General features: G+C 44.9%; 2 protein-coding genes across 2 annotated transcripts in view; one reads left to right on the top strand and one right to left on the bottom strand.

Moving 5' to 3' along the window:
* Positions 1–14858, top strand: part of LOC114022651 (scavenger receptor cysteine-rich type 1 protein M130) — a 103452-nt gene extending 88594 nt beyond the window's left edge. Inside the window, 4 exon segments of the mRNA XM_043551849.1 lie at positions 6765–6848; positions 7961–8050; positions 12277–12420; positions 13661–14858. Of these exon segments, the coding sequence (XP_043407784.1) occupies positions 6765–6848; positions 7961–8050; positions 12277–12420; positions 13661–13812 (470 nt within the window). The 3' untranslated portion in view covers positions 13813–14858.
* Positions 1–17379, bottom strand: part of LOC102941373 (scavenger receptor cysteine-rich type 1 protein M130) — a 1272625-nt gene that overhangs the window by 702018 nt on the left and 553228 nt on the right. The gene's annotated exons all lie outside the window — the stretch shown is intronic.

Raw genomic sequence — 17379 nt, 5'->3', positions numbered from 1 at the left:
ATTTTGTTCAGTATTCAGTGAAGTTTCCTCCTTGCTAGTGGCCGGTTCATCTGTAGGTTTGCTTTTCCTGACACACAAAATATAAGAGTTTATTGTTGCTGCTGACTGTGAGAGATTACATGGTGTTCCTCACCACACAAATACAACCCTTAACTTTTCTGGCCATGAGCATGACATCTGATTGAAGATTAAACACAAGCAGTGGGATTCTAGAACCACCCTAGTAGAAAATAGTGATCTCAGAAATGAACTGCAAGCATTGCAGTTTGAATGGACCACCTTGGAATCTGAACCGATGTTGTTCTACTGTGACCTGAAATGACCATGCTGGGACACACTGAAGACTTTAACATAAGTCACCCTGAATTGTGGCATTCTTATTCAGAAAGATTTTCTTCAAGCAAATAAGATAGGTGACCGCTAACCGAAACAGGCTGTTCGCTTGACAGTCTGTGGGTCCAAGATATTTGACATTCATTATAAGATCACTCATTACGCCTTCTTTGCCCAAGACCAAGACATACGACAAAATCGTAGCTTTGCTGAAGGCACTTTTCTCACCTATGCCATCTGTCACTGTTTGGAGATTTCAATTTCATAAATGAAATCATTGAGCTGACGAGGGCATCACCGCCTATATTGCTAAGCTGCATCGCTTCGCCGAACATTGTAACTTTGGTATTGTTCTCACCGACATGCTGCAAGATCGCCTTGACTGTGGAGTTCAGGAGAAAGCACTTCAATGCCGTCTCCTTGCGGAGCCAAATTAGACATTCACCGTCCTTCAGGAAAAGGCCCTGGCTACCCAAACAGCATCATTGCCCACTGAGGAAATTTGTGTCATGGCAACCAACATGAATGCTATACTTCACAATCAGAAAGCTCATCGTCATCGACAAACTCAGCGGAACAATGGGAACTCAATCACATTAATGTCGTTGGACAAGATTAATCACCTGAACATCTGCTCAGGGTAAGGGGGGGGGCAGCATTAGCACTCTGCTTGGAAATTCAAAGACACCAAGTGGCATTTCTGCAAAAAGAAAGGTCACATTGAGAGAGTCTGCCAATCAAAGGTTAAAAGCATGAAACGAAAGGACAATAACCAGTATTCTCATCCTTGCGCATCAAACATACTTGATGCTTCCTTCAACAATGATGTCAAGAAGCTTTACTATATGTAAAGCCATACACAACAAGGAATCTTAAGGTTCTGAAATGTTTGCAACAGTGCTTATCAATTACCATGAGTGCAAAATGGAAGTCAACTCTGGTTCTGCAATGTCGATCATCAATAAAGACCCATTCTGTCATTTTCTCACAATGGCCTCCCAAGTTGTCAAATCCATCGTGCAGCCTTAAAGCCTATAATGGACAAAATGTTGACTTCATCCAAAGCTGTAATGTGAATATTTGCTATGGATCTTTCAATGCAAGATTGCCTGTCATCATCACAAAAGGTCAACATAAAAGCATCTTAGGCCAGAACTGGTTCACACAGTTGGGAATCAACATCCAAGGCATCTATGACATCAGCAAAGAGCAACTAAGAAAGATCACTGATGAATTCGCTCAAGTGTTTTCTGAAGAATTGGGAGCTTACAAGGGACCTCCAGAGTTGTTTCACCTGGATCTGACAGTCGTGCTGATACACATGAAGGGCAAATGGTACATTCCTGACCTATGTCCAAAGACTGACACAGAACTAGAATGTCTCGTTGCAGAGGGAGTCTGAGCCAGCTACAGATATGAAATGGGCTACACCAAGTACCCATGCTCAAGCCGAATGGCAAAGTGAGAATCTGTGGAGATTATAAGTGCACTTTGAACAAGGCACTTAAACAGCTCTCTTACTCAGAGCCTGCTGTTAACCAACTGCTCCCTGTTCTTGCTGGAGGAAAAGTCTTCACAAAACTCACTCTTGCCCAAAAATGTAAGAAGTGATAGTTGACAAAGATGCGGCAGATGCACAGACGATGATCACTCATTGAAAATTTTGAGTCACGTGTCTCCAGTTTGGGATTTCCATTGCACTGGGAATTTTCCAGTGGTTCATGGGAACTCAACTTTTGAGAATTCCAGGTGCTATAAGTATATTTTGACGACATCCTGAATATGGTATCAACCAAGGATGAGCTTGCCAAACAACTTCGAGAAGTCTTGTGCTGATTCACAAAGTCAAGTATTTGAATCAAGAAGGAAAAATGTGAATTTGGAGCTACAATTGTCAACTTCTTGGGCTATCGATGCATCTGGTATCCACCCAACAGAAAACAAGGTACAGGAAATCCATGATCCAAAATCCAAACAGGAACTTGAAACTTTTCTTGGGTTGCTCAACTTCTGTTACCCAGGGTTTTCAGAACCCACGGTAGTGGTAATTTAACTTTTTCATTCCAGGCAGTGTCAGGAATAACTCAATGGGAAGATAACGCTCCAGTTGATGAAAATTGACACAAGTAAGCATGCTCTTATTTAAAACTACAATGTATTCAATTGAAGCAGAGACATAAGGACACAGAGACATAAGGAATAGGAATAGAACATCCCAAACATTTACCTAAATTCTTGGCAGGTATTGAGTAATTGTCAGCCGGTCGGCAGTGGCCAGTTGCTTTCCTGCTGGGGAGAAAAGGTGTCAGGAAAAATGTCTCTTAGGACACTGTGATGCGATGGACTAGGCCCAAAAGCCTCCTGCTGGAGGTCTCAGGGTTCTGCCACACCCATCCTAGGGAAAGAGCAGTGGAGTGGTCCTCCAAGCAGGCTAGAGTGGCTGCAGATGAAGCAGCCAATCAGGGCCTACGAGTGCCATACAAAAGGAGGTACACAGCAGAGCAGTAGTTAGTTGCTGCCTGGAAGACCAGCAGTGCCACGAATGGTTTGCTAGCAGGGACTGGGGGAGCATTGAGGGAGCTCCTGGCTGATTGCTAGGACTGAGTAGGGACTGAGCCTGGGGAGGGCTGCAGGAAGATAGTGTCTCCAGGGAGGAAGCCCTGGGGATACAGCCCCATACCAGGGCTGGACTACTTAAAGATCAAAGCCCAGGGAGGGCTAGAGACAGACACTAGCAGAGGGGTACTGAAATAGGCCTCTGTGGACCCTATACCCAAAAGGGATTTATGCTGGTTAACAGGCAGACAGTGTGACTCAGCCGGAGCACTGTGTCACTGACAAACCCACCTGAGACCCACCGAAAGGAGTCACCAGAACTAAAGAACACAGACACGCTCAACCAGAAGGGGGCACTCATGAGAAGTGAGTGCCAACCCCGTTACAGACACCTTCAGAGGACTGCTCCAAAGTACATTCTATATCTAGTCGTTTTTATAACTAACTTTTACAAAACACATAGATCATAGTGACCCCTACTGAGTCATCGCTTTCTCCTAACATCAATAAACTATTTATCAACAAACATTCCTAACAATCTTAATCATAATAAGATTCTATATCAAAGGCACCCAGATTCAAGGTTCTCTTCCACTTATTTGCTTTCAGTCTCAATTTTTGACTCTCTCCCCCCTCCTCCCATTCTGATGAGCAGAAAATGCCAGCGTACAGCTAGTGTTTGACTTTGCCTTCAGACGCCTGCTTATTCAAATTAACCCTTAACTATGTGGTGTTCTATTTTATTAAGTCATAGTGGCTGAATGCACATGATATGGTTGCAATTAGCTTGATCACATTCTGGGGTGCATACACCCCTCACATCCAGCCAACACTTCCACCATTATTTTTTCCAAAAAAGGCAACAATTACTGAACCTCTTCATTGCCTTCTTGACAAGGGAGCTCCAAGGAAATGGACTTGTCAGCACGCAGAAGCCTTCAGGAATGTCTAGAAGTTACTGATGTCTGATGATTCTCATTCACTACGACAAACAAAGGCCATTGATCATTACCTATGATGTATTACATTATGGTGTTGGAGCTGTTCTCAGCCATCGCTTTCCAGAGAGAAAAGAGGCACGTATCAACTACACACTCCAAGAGAAACTATGCACAAATTGATAAAGATGATCTCACTGCCATTACTGAAGACAAGAAATTCCACAATTACATTTACAGTCTGTTTGAGATTCGTACTGACTGCAAGACACATCTAGGAATTCTCTCCAATAACAAGCCAGCACCTTCAGTCATGTCACCACAAATGCAACAGTGGAATGTCATGCTAAGTACTACTGCAATGATCACTGCTCTGCGTCAATTGTTCATGACTCATTTGTCACCAGATACTATCCTATCTGATAACGGAACTGCTTTTACCTCTGACGAGTCCAAGGACTTCACCAAAAGCAACCTCATTCGAGCTGTGACCATTGCCCCATGCCATCGCCAAGCAAATGATCCGTCTGAACAGATGGTGCAGACAACCAAAGATGCTATAATGAGGATCATCAAGGGAGACTGGCTGACAAGGCTTGCCAGATTCCTCATTACACAACATATCACTCCATGCCCAAGTACCAGAGTTAGCCCAGCTGAGCTACTCATGGAACAATGTCTTAAGACATGGGTTCATCATCTCAACCATGACCTATCTGAGGAATTGAAACACAAGCAGGATCATGCTCTGGATTCCTCCTTATCATCTAGCCTGCGGTTCCTTCACATGACAAGAAAGTGTATTTGTAGAAGTTATGGAGGTAGGTTCCTTCAGCAGTCATTGAAGCCACTGGTTCCATCTCATATAAGGTCCAGATTGCCAATGGACAAGTTTGGCATCACCACACTGACCAGCTGAAAAGCTGCTCATCTCCGAGCAACATTACTCTAGGAGGAGCCTTCAGATGTGTCTCCTCTAGAGCCATTCTTCATTATCGGTACAGCCTGCAGCCTCTGACTCTCTGAGCTCATTGAAGCCGCTACTCGAAGGGGACAACGCTCCTGTCTTGCCGGGCTTCATGCTGAATCTCAGTCACCAAAGACACCGGCCCTGCTGAGTGTTGTAGAGAGACCGCAGCGCAGGCGAGAGCACTCATGATGGCTGGATGATTGTGTTGCTAAAGGGGGGAGGAGTGTTATGTATGTATGGCGGCACTGTAGTTTTATGAAGGGGAAGGCACTCACCAGGAATACTGCTGTTAGTACCCACCAGTTGTTGTCTAGAAGGAAGAGATTTTGCTTGGGGTTCAGTTCAGTTTCCTCCTTGCTAATTGGCAGTTCCTCTGTAGTTTTGCAGTTCCTGACAAAGAAAATAAAAGTTCAATGTTGCTGCTGACTGTGAGTGATTACACATGTTCCTCATCACACAAATACAACAGTGAAACAAAATACAGACTCAGAGATACCAAAACATTTTAAAATTCACATCAATTTCATCAAGTTGTTCCGATCACAGACACACATAATAAATTGTTTCAATATTTTCTACACAGAATATTTTGGTTTTTTTCAATTTGCAATTACTTTTCAGTTTCAAATTTCCTTTATTGTATTAATAAACAATTAAAAACATTTTGAAAATGTCAAAAAATCCAAAATTGTTTCATTCAATATGAATTTCTCTCTTTTTTTAACTGTTAACTTAGCCAAAATTTTCAAAAAAAGTCCTTTTTGGTTCAACCCAAAATCATTTATTAAATTTGTTTTACAATGGCCAGCAAACTAAAATTCTGTTTCTCTCCAAGCCCTAGCTGTGAATGCGGTGGTGAGACCAGCAGTTACTCATGTAGACAGATGAATATGGGCTTCCTTCTCACCATACTCTGCAAGGCCCAATTGTAGGGACGGTTAATGTTACTTCAGCCTTGGAGTGTAACCAGCTATGGGTCAAGAAAGCGACTGTCTGGGGCCAGGCTAAACTATCATTTGAAAACTGCTTTGGAGCACTGGGGCAGGGGATGTTCTGTGGCCCCCTCCCACCACAGCCACTGCTGCTGGGTGGGCTCCTTCCTGCCCCCGGAACAGAGAGATCAGTCCAGGAGTTTCTCATGACTTTTGAGTCCTGGCCCTTTTATCCTTTGTACCATTTTGTCTCAATGTCAGATGGGAACATCCTGCCCAAGGGCTGTGCTGTGCTCCGGGCATCCCCCAGCACCACAGCCAAGATGGCTAGAGTGAATCACAGACTCTGCTCTTGGCCTCTGCTGGCCTGTGTCCAGCTGTCCTGCTGTGGCTCAAGTACATGAGTACCAGGCTCAGGGAAGACTGTTAGGAAGCAGGGCGCAAACCCCAAATTGGCTGTGAATTCTATACTGAGATTTCACCAACCAAGTAACAAGTGTAAACTCCTCGGGCATTATACACAGCCTAACCATGGAGTCTGGCTTGACAAAGCCCTGGCTGGCATGATTTAGTTGGTGTTGTCCTGCTTTGAGGAGGGGGTTGGTCTAGATGACCTCCTGAGGTCTCTTCCAACCCTAATCTTCTATGATTCTATGATCAATGGGGGAGGTGGGTATTTGTCCTTAAGAAGGAGGAGTCTTCTCTGTGACTGAGGAGGCCAGGACCATTGTGGAACTGCCCTGGACCCGTAGCCAAAGATGTGCCCTTCACTCACCCCACAGGGTATGTGAATTACCAGCATCCTTCAGGTCAGATTGTATCATACTCTCAGTCACATTTTCCATAATGAAATGGAGATTTCTCTTCGGGAGTCTGCATCAGCCTCTCACTGCTCAGAGTCGCTGTGATTCAGCTTCTTCTCTGGAAGGAGGACCAAACTGAGACCAAAAATTTTGCCCCTGGCCCCAGATGTGTTCCCAGTCCCACAGGTCAGCTGCTGTCACTGTGATGAATTTCTGGTTCTCGTTTCTCCAGCTTCCTATTCAGATGACTCAGTGACGAAGCTGCAGTATTACACCGGGGACAGCGAGGGGGAAAACGACCCTGGATCAGAACAAGGTAATGGGGGAGGGGCAGACTCAGGCCGAAAGACCCAAATCTGGGCAGAGAACAGAATTTCTAGGACACTGGCTGCAATCGCAGCCATTTCCCCTCACACGATCCCCATTTTACACGGTGGGGTCTAATCCCATTGAACAGGATTTCTGTCAGAATCTCGGGATAGAAACATGTGACCATCTCCTGAGCACACACCCCTGGGAGTGGCTCTCAGTGACCTCCCCAGGTGTGGAGCTGGAGGAGACGGGTCAGTCTCTTTGGATGAAGGTGTCAGAGCTCAGTGGAGCTCAACTCACATCTCTGAGAGAGAGGGAAGATTGTCCTGTGTTATAATCACAGATAAGCTGAGTCCAACTCACTGATCCGAACCCACCAGAAGTTTGAGGGAGGGAGGGATTTGCAGATTCTGACCCCAGCTCCGGATCTCTGTTTTCAGCTGGCTCCTGTCGCTATAAAAAGCTGAAACAAACCCCTGGATGTGAACTTCCCGGCCTGGGCCCATCTCTAATTGTAAACGGGGCGGCATTTCTACCTCAGTTGCTCTCAAGGGAGTCCATGAATTTGGCCCTGTGGGAGTTTAGCCTGTGGCTGGGGGAGGAGACACTGAGCAGATGAGCCAGTTCTGCTGAGAAGCTGGAGCGCTGCCAAGCTGAGCCCTGGGCTGCCTGAGAGGCCAGTGGAGAGCAGGAGCTCACAAAGGATCAGGCCAGCGACCTCCCAGTGGGAGCTTTAATTCCTGCAGGGGGGAGGTTCCCTCTCCCCAGTGTAACAGAAAAATTCAAACCTGTCTGCAGAGATCAGCTGGATTCACACAGGCCGGCTCTGGCCTGGCAGTGCCCATGTTCCAACCTGTTATCTCAGCACAACCCAGATCCTGCTCCCACGGAAACACATAAAAGAGCTGCTGTTGGATTCTGCAGGGACAGGATTGGCCCCTTGTTATTTCTGGGACTCCTGTTTCACTGTAGTTCTATGACTTGTGCCCTTCTCAGCCTGGGCCCCCCTGACTTCCCCTCACACATGCCACGATACACAGCTCTAGTTATAAGGGCTACTTGCACTGAAGAGAGGCTGCTGGTGCCCTGGGCTGAGTGTGGTGTTTGCTGTTCCAGAGGGAGCTTCCCCCGGAGGGTCTCAGTTGGATTACGATAATGTGGAGGAGCCTGCCTTGAACGACCTCCCCCAGACTCCAGATGGCCGAGGTGAGCAGTGAATCTGCCTTCTGGAAGCAACGTCACACTGACGAAATCTAAATGTGTTTCCCAACAGGGACAATAGTGGTTTGTTAAGAAAACCACAAAGTTCCCCACCAGTACTTTCTATTGGCGTAACGCTGGGGGCACTGACCAGGTGCACTACAAGAGCTGTGTGGAGGCCCGGGGTAGGGAAGTCTGTGATGCCCTAAGTCATAACAGAGGCTCATTGCAGGGATGGAAGGAGCAGTTCGCTCAGGAGCTGCCCACATGGTACTTGCTTCAGGTCACTGCCCTGTGACCCTCACTGACATGATCACGAGGGTTACTCACCATCTGTAAAGAGGGCACATCGAAGCAGAGACATCATCAATGCTGCAATGTTCCCTGACCACCTTTCCTGGGATTCTGCTCTAGCAACTTATAGACACTGTGACCAGGGCCGGCCCACAACATTTTGGCACCTGAGGTGGGGAGCTCAAATGATGCCCCGCTGGCTTGGGCCAAAACTTTGAAAGGTCTCAATTCTGCCTTCTTCCTGTTCTACTCCTCTCATGGTACTGCTCTGCTACCTACCCCAATAAAAGGAGAACTAACAACTTAAAATGCCTTGTTTCAAAAATTTTAAGTAACACGTAACTTTCAAATGCCTGAACAGCAAACGTAACTTTTCTTCTCTGCATAGTAAACACTGGCATTTTTATCTGTTTGAATAATCAAAGTGGTGCTTTCTGTGTCTTCTTGGTTGCAAAGATTTGAACTGCTTCCTGAAGGTCCACAGTCTGGGCCAGCTCATGCTCTACTGAGATGATTGCAAGGCCAACCAGCCACTCCTGTGTCATTGTGGAGTATAGATGGGTTTTTATTAACTTCAGCTTGGAGAAGCTGTGTTCTCCACTGGCAACTGTTACTGAAGTGTTAGAAGTATGCGCAGAGCAATAAAAGCATTTGGAAAGAGGGTGGTGATCTTATTTGTGCACATATATTCCAGAACAGCGTTTGGAGCTGATCCTGCTGAAATGTATCTTGAAAGGGCTTTCAGTTCATCACCTAAATCACTATCACACATATCACCATGTGTAAACACTGTCTCAGGTGCCCTGCATTGCTGGTGTAGGTCTTCTTCAGGTATAGTGAGGAGTTTTGGAATATCATACAACATCCCAAATAGACTGCTGTGTTCCTTGAGCTGCATGAAACGTTCAACTGACTGTATTGCACAATCTAGCACCTGGTTAAAGAATTCAACTTTGAATTGTTGTTTGGGGTCTCTTAGGGGATTATCCCGTGCCTCGTAATCAAAATGTCTTCTTCTTCGGTGACTCTTGCATTCTTGAATGGTTGGGAAAATAGCTTCAGTGTGAAGTTCCTCTGCCAGCTTCCGTGCACTCTTCAGAATGTTTTGAAATCCCTCATCTGACCAGTAAGGCTGTAGGTATGACTTTGCTTTGTCCAGTTGTTCCATTGCTCCAGCTATATCAAGGTCAACACCTTGGAGTCTCTTGCTTACAACATTTATTTCAAACAGTATGCCATGCCACAACACTAAGCCACACAGAAAGTGGAAGTTATGTATGTGTCTGGTGATTCCATTTCCCTCTGCCACTGTTCTCCCATGAACAGTTCCTGTCATAGCATTATCTTCCACAATGGCAACTGTGGCATCATCTGTCTTCCCAATTTGGTGTTTGATAGGCTTTATCACCTCCACTCGACTTTCCCATCCTGTGGCACTCAGTGGTTTCAGTGTCAGAGGATGTTTCCAGATGCTTTTGAATGCTTCAAAATTTGCCATCGATGAGTTGATGCAGAGAAAAATACATAGATGCTTTGAATTACATTAAAACATTCAGCAGCCTCACAAGAAGCTGATGCTGCGTCACTGACCACCAAGTTCAATGAATGAGAACTGCATGGGACAAAAAAAGCTTGAGGGTTTAACTCTAGGATCCGTGTCTGCACTCCTCTGTTCTTTCTTCTCATGTTGGAACCATTATTGTTGCTGACATGAGAGGTCAGGGCTCTCTCAATTCCCCTATCTTCCAGCTTTTTAAGAAGCACCTTTGTCATACCAGCTCCTGTAGTATCATCAATGTCAATAAATTCTAGAAAATATTCTCTGACAGTCACCATTGCAGGGACATTTTCAGTAGGTTCTACTGTTATTACAAAACTCACCATTAAAGTCATTTGTTCCATATGGCTGATGTCAGGTGTGCAGTCCAGAATAACAGAGTCATATCTTGCTGACTTCAGATCTGCCACAGTCTTCTGTTTGACTTTTATTGCCAGTAACTGTATGATCTCATTTGGAATTGTTTTTCCAAGGTAGTGGTGTGCGTACATTTCTTGGGTGGTGACTCTTCTTCGATGCTCCTGGAGTACAGCATCAAACTCAGCCATCAGCTCTACAATTTGAGAGAAGTTTCCATTGTTTGGCACATACAGCTGATCTGAAGTGCTAGGTTTTGGGTAGCAAGCATTCTCACAATGTCAATGAGCCTTTTCCGAACATTTTGCCAGTAAAGAGACTCTGATGCAATCTTCTCTTGATGCTGATCCTCTATGGTGGCCTTAAACCTTAGTCTCATCTCAAGCTCTTTCCACCTGTGGAATGCTCTCTGGTGATTTGCTGCCTTCTCATGGCATGCCAGATTTCTAGCCAGATTCTTCCAGTCCTTTGTTCCTGTAGAACAAAGTGTGGCTGGAACATTAGACTGGAAGCGTTTGCAACAAAAACAGTATGCAGCATTCTGGGTTTTTGAGTACAAAAGCCATGGCCTCTCCACTTTGTCACCATTGGGGATTTCATGCTAGCAATGTGTTGGATGGAAACTTCTGTTTTCATTGTCTTTGGGGAACATGAAGTTTTTCACTTGTTGTGGCCCATGCAGTACAAGGAAGTCCCTCAGGCTACTGCTCAAGTGGGTCCACAGACCTGGATCATCTAGACTTAAGGAACTAAACTCAGCAGCTGCTGTTTCTTGCGCCTCCACCACACTCTTCTCTTATCTACACTTTTCTTCAGGAATGTGCATGGTTACATCCATTTGAGATGGAGATATGGGTGCTGCAGTAGCTGCCAGGTCACCTGCACTCTGACTAACTGGAAAATCAGGCATCTCCTCACCACTCACTTCCTCACTGGGGCCAGAAGGCTCACCGTGAACATTTGTGTCTATGTATCTCAGGAGAGCTCCTTCCGGCTTAGATAGAAAAGCTTCCTTTGCTTTCTTTCTTTTTCTGAATGCTGCCCCAGAGGGGCGTTTTCTTCTTTCACTGATTGCTGTTCTGTGCCAGCTATAGTGGCTCTCAACACTCAGTTGAAGGGGACAAATAAGCAGGCTGGTAGCAGGGCCTGAGTGTGGGAAGATATCAGCGTCTTAAGGGCCTAACTGGCTCCTACTACTTCATTTGGCTGCCTGTTCTCCTCCAGTGGGTTCAGGGAAGCAGCAGGAAACAGGAAGCTCCCTGAGAAGCTAGTGTTAATCAGTCCAGGCTCCTGAGGGTGCTAGAGAGGTACATAAGAGGCTCCTCCTTCTCTCTCTCCCTGCAGCTCCTGCTGCTTTCTGTTATTCCCTCTCCCCTTTTCTCCTGCCTGCCTGTTATGTCTCTTGTGCCCTCCTTCCTCCAGCACAGCACTCCACCATCTCTGTGCATCTAGAGCAGAGAGAATACATACGCACCAGCAGCAGACACTCTGGGTCCTAGTGGCGCCCCCCCACAGTCTGGCACCTGAGGTGGCCGCCTCAGTTGGCCTCACGGTAAGGCCAGCCCTGACTGTGACAGGGGGATGGGTGGGACATGCAGCTTTTACACGCAAAGGCCCATGTCCCACCCTTATTAGCTGGCTCAGCTCCCAGTGGTGTCAGTACTTTGGAGACTGATGGCAGTTTATGGGGTGAACTTTATCAGGAGAACACATGACTATTGTAACAAAATGCCTTTGTGGAGCAATCCCTCTAGGCTAGCACCTCTTTCTAGAGTCACCTCAGTCACCTCTTTCTAGAACTCCCCCTCCTCATCTGGGATCTCTAGGATCCTCTCAACTGGCTCTTAAAATGTATCAAATCAATGTGATACGTGAAATGCCCCGTCAGAGGGTTCCAGAGAGGGCTCCTCTCACTGCCCTGAGAGATCCCCAGGGACCAGTGAGGCTAGTGCATCTGCAACTTGTAGTTTAACTCTATCTCCACTGTGACTATTCTCTTAATTACTTCACATCTTCACGTCAGATGCCCCTGCGCTGCCTGGAGATGTCCCAGGGGATGGTTATGATGATGCCAGAGAAGTGTCTGACTCTGAAGGTGACCCTGCTTCGGGGCAGAATGATGAGCAAGGCACTGGGGTGAGCAACAGACACAGGGATTCACAGACAGGTGAGTGGAGAACTATTTATACTTTGAACTGTCTCTGCAGAGTGGGAGGGCTGGAAATGTGGGGTACACAGCAAGGGAACAGCTCTGGACAAATCAATGCCTGTGAGAAAATCTCTCCTTCTCTCGTCTCTCCATTCCCTGAGAGCAGAGGCTTCAGTGCCTGCCAAAGGGGGAGGAACAGCAGGGTCCCTGCTGGGTGGTAGTTGGTGGTCAAACCAGCAAGATACCTAGGATCCTTCTGCCTCTAGGTTCCAATCCTTGTTTGGCTGCCACGCCCTGGATGTGCTGGATTCCCACCAGTTCACTGCTCGTGTATCTTTTGGGCAGAATCCTATGAACCAAAGTCCTGTTACTGCTACGCAAATGTTAAAGAGCCCTTGACTCCTCCTGTAAAAGTTGGGCTTTGCCTATTGTCCTTGGCGAAAATCTCCCCTCCCCTCCCGATTTTTCCATGAGCAGGGACACCATCGGCCACTCCAGAAGAGGTGCAGTGGTGATGAAATGTGCATTGCTTAGTACTTGATAAGAAGAATGTTCATTGTTAGGGCAGAGTGAGTTATGATCTTCTTAACTAAGCGCTCCTGGCTGATAAGTGTTTGGGTTTTCTACATGAAGTAACAGGTAAATAGAGTTCTCACTTGGCAGTGTTAGCTGGTCTGGAAACCAAAGGTTTTAATTTCCAGACTATTTACAGAGATGATGGATTAGAACTTGTCATAGACCCGCCAGAAGACTGAAGGGGGAACAATTCCTAACCATTACTGTATAGCAGAGATTCTCAGCTGTGGTGCACAAAATATATTCTGGGACGGCATGGGAAGCCAGAGCAGAGAGTGGCGGCTCCTTTCCAGGCACCCAGCTTTGAAGGCAGCGCGGCCCCCAGCAGCAGCGCAGAAGTAAGGATGGCAGCGTATGGTGTTGCCACTCTTACTTCTCCGCTGCTGCTGGCAGTAGTGCTGCCTTCAGAGCTCGGCAGCCAGGGAGCTATGTACTTACATGGCTCTTTGTGACTCAATGCCCGACTGCTTTTCATATTTAGTGAGAGTTGCACGTTGATTTTTGTAAATCGGTAGATATACTTGTGTGGTGGGGGTGGGGGGCGTCAACTACAATAGACACAAAGAAGGGGGGTGATCGAATAAGTTTGAGAACCACTGCTGTAAACGCCGCCTTGCTCTGCTGCTGCCCATCACCATAGAGTGGATCCACTGACTGTATGTGTCTCCCTTGGTATTCTCAGGTGGGAGTCTGCTCTCGCGAAGGAGTGAAGTTGTCTCTGGGATGGACAGAGAAACCCCCTTCCCGCTTCCTGGAGACACAGGTTGTGATGATGTGGAACATGGTGACTCTGGGGGATCAATATCAGAACGATTTGATTGGGAAAAAAAATAACCTTGTGATGATATAAATGCTTTGCCTTTTTCTCTCAGAAATGCTCCCTCCGCTATGATGCCTAGAGACAGTCCCTGCCTGGTAGACAGACCAAGCAGGTGTTTTTATAAGATTTGTGTGAAGTTGCAGGAAATACTAATGGGAGTTGCAAAAGGTTCATAAACTTTCTTTGTATAATTTTCCACCGTTTGAAGGGGGGTAGAAGTTTCCTGCTTTTTTATGCCTATAATTTCTTCATCTTGAATTTTGCCTTTTTCATATTAAATCCTTTCTGAAAGTCTTCCCCATAGTGGAAGTTTTTCTTGCCAGATGAATTGTGCAGTTTCCAGGGTTCATCACAGGGAGGGGCTGAGATACAACAAACCAAGAGACAAGGGCAGGCCACCTCTGGGTATGGCCGGCTGTTTGACGGTGGGGGGGGGTTACACTGAATGTTCTATCAGGCATGTGGTAAAAGTGGAAAACCAGCGAGAGAACATTCTGAGATGAGCAACATGGTTGTTCCTAAACCTAATTCAGATTTGTAACCTTCACTGAATCCAAGGAGATAAATGAGAAATTCTCCCTCATAATTCACACCTGAAATTAAACAAAGAGTGAAAAGAATTCCCCATTAGCAATAAATGTGGAGGATGAATATTTCTGCTAGGAAAATAAATGAATTTTATAGAAAATAATAAAAACCAAACTGCTTTAAAACCAACTTTTAAAATCCATTTTAGTCTGAAAAGCACCAAACCAATAGTTTGCAGCCATATACTTTTTTAAAAACCACACCTATGTTTTGCACACACACACACACACATACCAGCAGTTTAAAACACCAAACCAACGGTTTGCAACAAAATATTTTAAACACCCACACTTATATCTAGCTTAGGACCCTAATCACTAACAATTTAAACATTAAAGCCAACTCTAAGAAGACAAACAACCCAATTTAAAAAAAAAAAAATTCAAAATAAAAACCAAGCTTCTTTTAAAAACCAACTTTTAAAAGCTATTTTGCATAGAAAAACACTCTGCTAGTTTGAAACACACCATACCATCAGTTTGCAGCCCTAAAACCCCAGCAGTTTAAAAGCATCGGTTTCCAACAAAATACTTTTCAATAAACCCACATGTATTTAAAAGCCAACTGCAGAAAGTTACCTTCTGCCACAGGATGAAGGGTTGCTGGCACACGGTTGTTCTGTTTTCCCCCACGTGTATTTGGGCCTTTGGGTTACATAACGAGCAAACATTTTAGTTAATATTACCCCCAAATCCCTATGCAACCTGTGTAATACCAGAAGGTTGGTTGTGTGTTTTTGGGGGCTTTTTTTTTTTTTGGTAATTTAACAGTATTAAGCACAACTTTAGTTCAAAATGGTTTTTACCTTGGCCTGGTGGTGAAATGCAGCTTAAAGTTACTGTTTAGCATGGAACCAGATCACATAGTCATAGCTTTAAAACAAAATAATCCATTTCAGGCTGTACAACACACACAGATTTTGAGTTTATTTCTACCACTTTAAAAAAATAAACAACCCCAGAAACATTTTTAAAAACACATCTCATTTTGCAAAATAAAAACCAAACTGCTTGAAAACCAACTTTTAAAATTTAAAAACACATTTTCCCCAGAAACACCTGTTGGTTTGGTGTGTTGCAAACTGATAGTTTGCAGCCATGTACTTTAAAAAAAGACAGCAATATATTTTTTTTAAAAAACCACACCTATGTATTGCACAAACTCACACACACGCCCCCCTCCCCCCCCCCAGCAGTTTAAAACACCAAACCAACAGTTTGCAAGAAAATACTTTTTTAAACACCCACACTTATGTCTAGCTTACGCCCCTGAATTGCTAACAATTTAAAGACAAACAACCCCATTTAAAAACAAACAAACATTTTTCTTTTTTCTTTTCTTTCAGAATAAAAACTAAACTACTTTTAAAAACCAACTTTTAAAAACCATTTTAGGGTCTCCTCCCCTAACATTCCCTTTTGTGATCTCGGGTGGGGGGATTAAGTTGGCTGCACAACTGGACTGCTTTTGGCTTTTTTTGTTTTTTAGTTAAAATATATATTTTTGGGGGGGCCTTCTTACAGCATTAAGCAGTAAATCACCATACACAACAATCCTTAATGTTACTGTACCCATTCTCAAGTGTGGGGCCCCTTGCAGATATCAAGGAAAGTCTTGGGGCTTGTTTGTTTGTTTGTTAAACATGTTTCTTTCATGCTTAAAGTCTGGGGGTTGTTTCTGAAATAAAATGGGTGTATCACAACCATAGTAAGCATCCTGCAAATACCCAGAGCTTTTAAATATTTGTCTTCGGAGCAAATGCTTGTTCTAAAGTATGGTGGAGGTTTGTGAACCCTTGAAACATTTCAGTTTTGGGTTAAACCCATTTTTAGTTTTGTAAATATATTATTTTAATGACTTTGAGTTGCTAGAAAGAGTGACCCATAGCCTTCAACCAACTCCTGGGGTCATATTTAAACTGTCCAATAGAGTTAACCAAACTCCTGAGGTTTTAATTCATTTCATATAAATCAAATCTTGCCATCCTCACCCTCGCACCTCCCTTACTGTGGGTGTACCCCCGTCAAATTTAATTTCTGATCACTAATACGATTAACCCTGATGGCAGCAAGGGTGGGTAATCTCAGTCACCCAGGCTATTCTGCAGGGGTGTGGGTAAAACCATTCAATTCAACAGGGTGGGTCAGCTCTATTGTACTCAAACACATGTCTGAACCATCCCTGTTGTTTTTTTAATTGTAAACACATTTTTAGGGGTGGGGTTCCCCACATGATTCTTCAACGTACATTTCAGCTTTTTGCTCTAAATGCGTCTCTTTTACACAAAGACACAAGAGCTAGGTTCTCACAAACTATTTTATTTTATTTAAAAGACATACAGCTCCTTGAAAACAAACCAAGATGCCCCTTTAAAACTTTTAGCTCACTTAAAGGCCACTGAGACCTTCTAACAGAAAGACAAATAGTCAAAGCCCTTTTCAATAGATTTTTTTTTTAATTTACAGCTTCCCTTGCCCCTCCTGCAGCCCCTGCACTGGCTCCCTGCTCGTCCCCAAGTAGCACCAAGCCCCTTGACCTCCTCTCCTGCTGCTTGCACAGCATCCATCCACCCACTCCCCATTGCTCTGGCTCCTTTGACCCCTCCCATCCCTTTCACTTTGTCTCCTTCCTCCTTCTGTCATGGGCACCAGGTTTGTATAATTTTTGTTGGTGCCCAAGCAGAGCCGTCCTGTGCATAGGATGCAGCGGGGCAACTGCTCCTGGCTCTTTGCTTTGGGAGGCCCCACATTTCAGGGGGACACCAAGCCCCCTGCTAGCCCCCCAGGGCTCTGAAGCACGGGGCAGGGGTAGCCACCACCATGTTGCATGACGGATACTTGACAAATTACCGGACTTAGTGACGAGCACTGGGGTGAGGGTATTATGTCATTCAGTCATTCAACCCATAAAATAGCACACAATTTTCCACACTGAAAATAAAAACAGTAATCTAGCTAATAATAAATAATAATAAACAAATTAATGTCATAATT

This window comes from Chelonia mydas, chromosome 1 (genome assembly GCF_015237465.2).
Source record: "Chelonia mydas isolate rCheMyd1 chromosome 1, rCheMyd1.pri.v2, whole genome shotgun sequence".
NCBI classification, from domain to species: domain Eukaryota; kingdom Metazoa; phylum Chordata; order Testudines; family Cheloniidae; genus Chelonia; species Chelonia mydas.
Note: the sequence above shows the minus strand (reverse complement) of the source record. Positions and strands in the feature narration are given on the sequence as shown.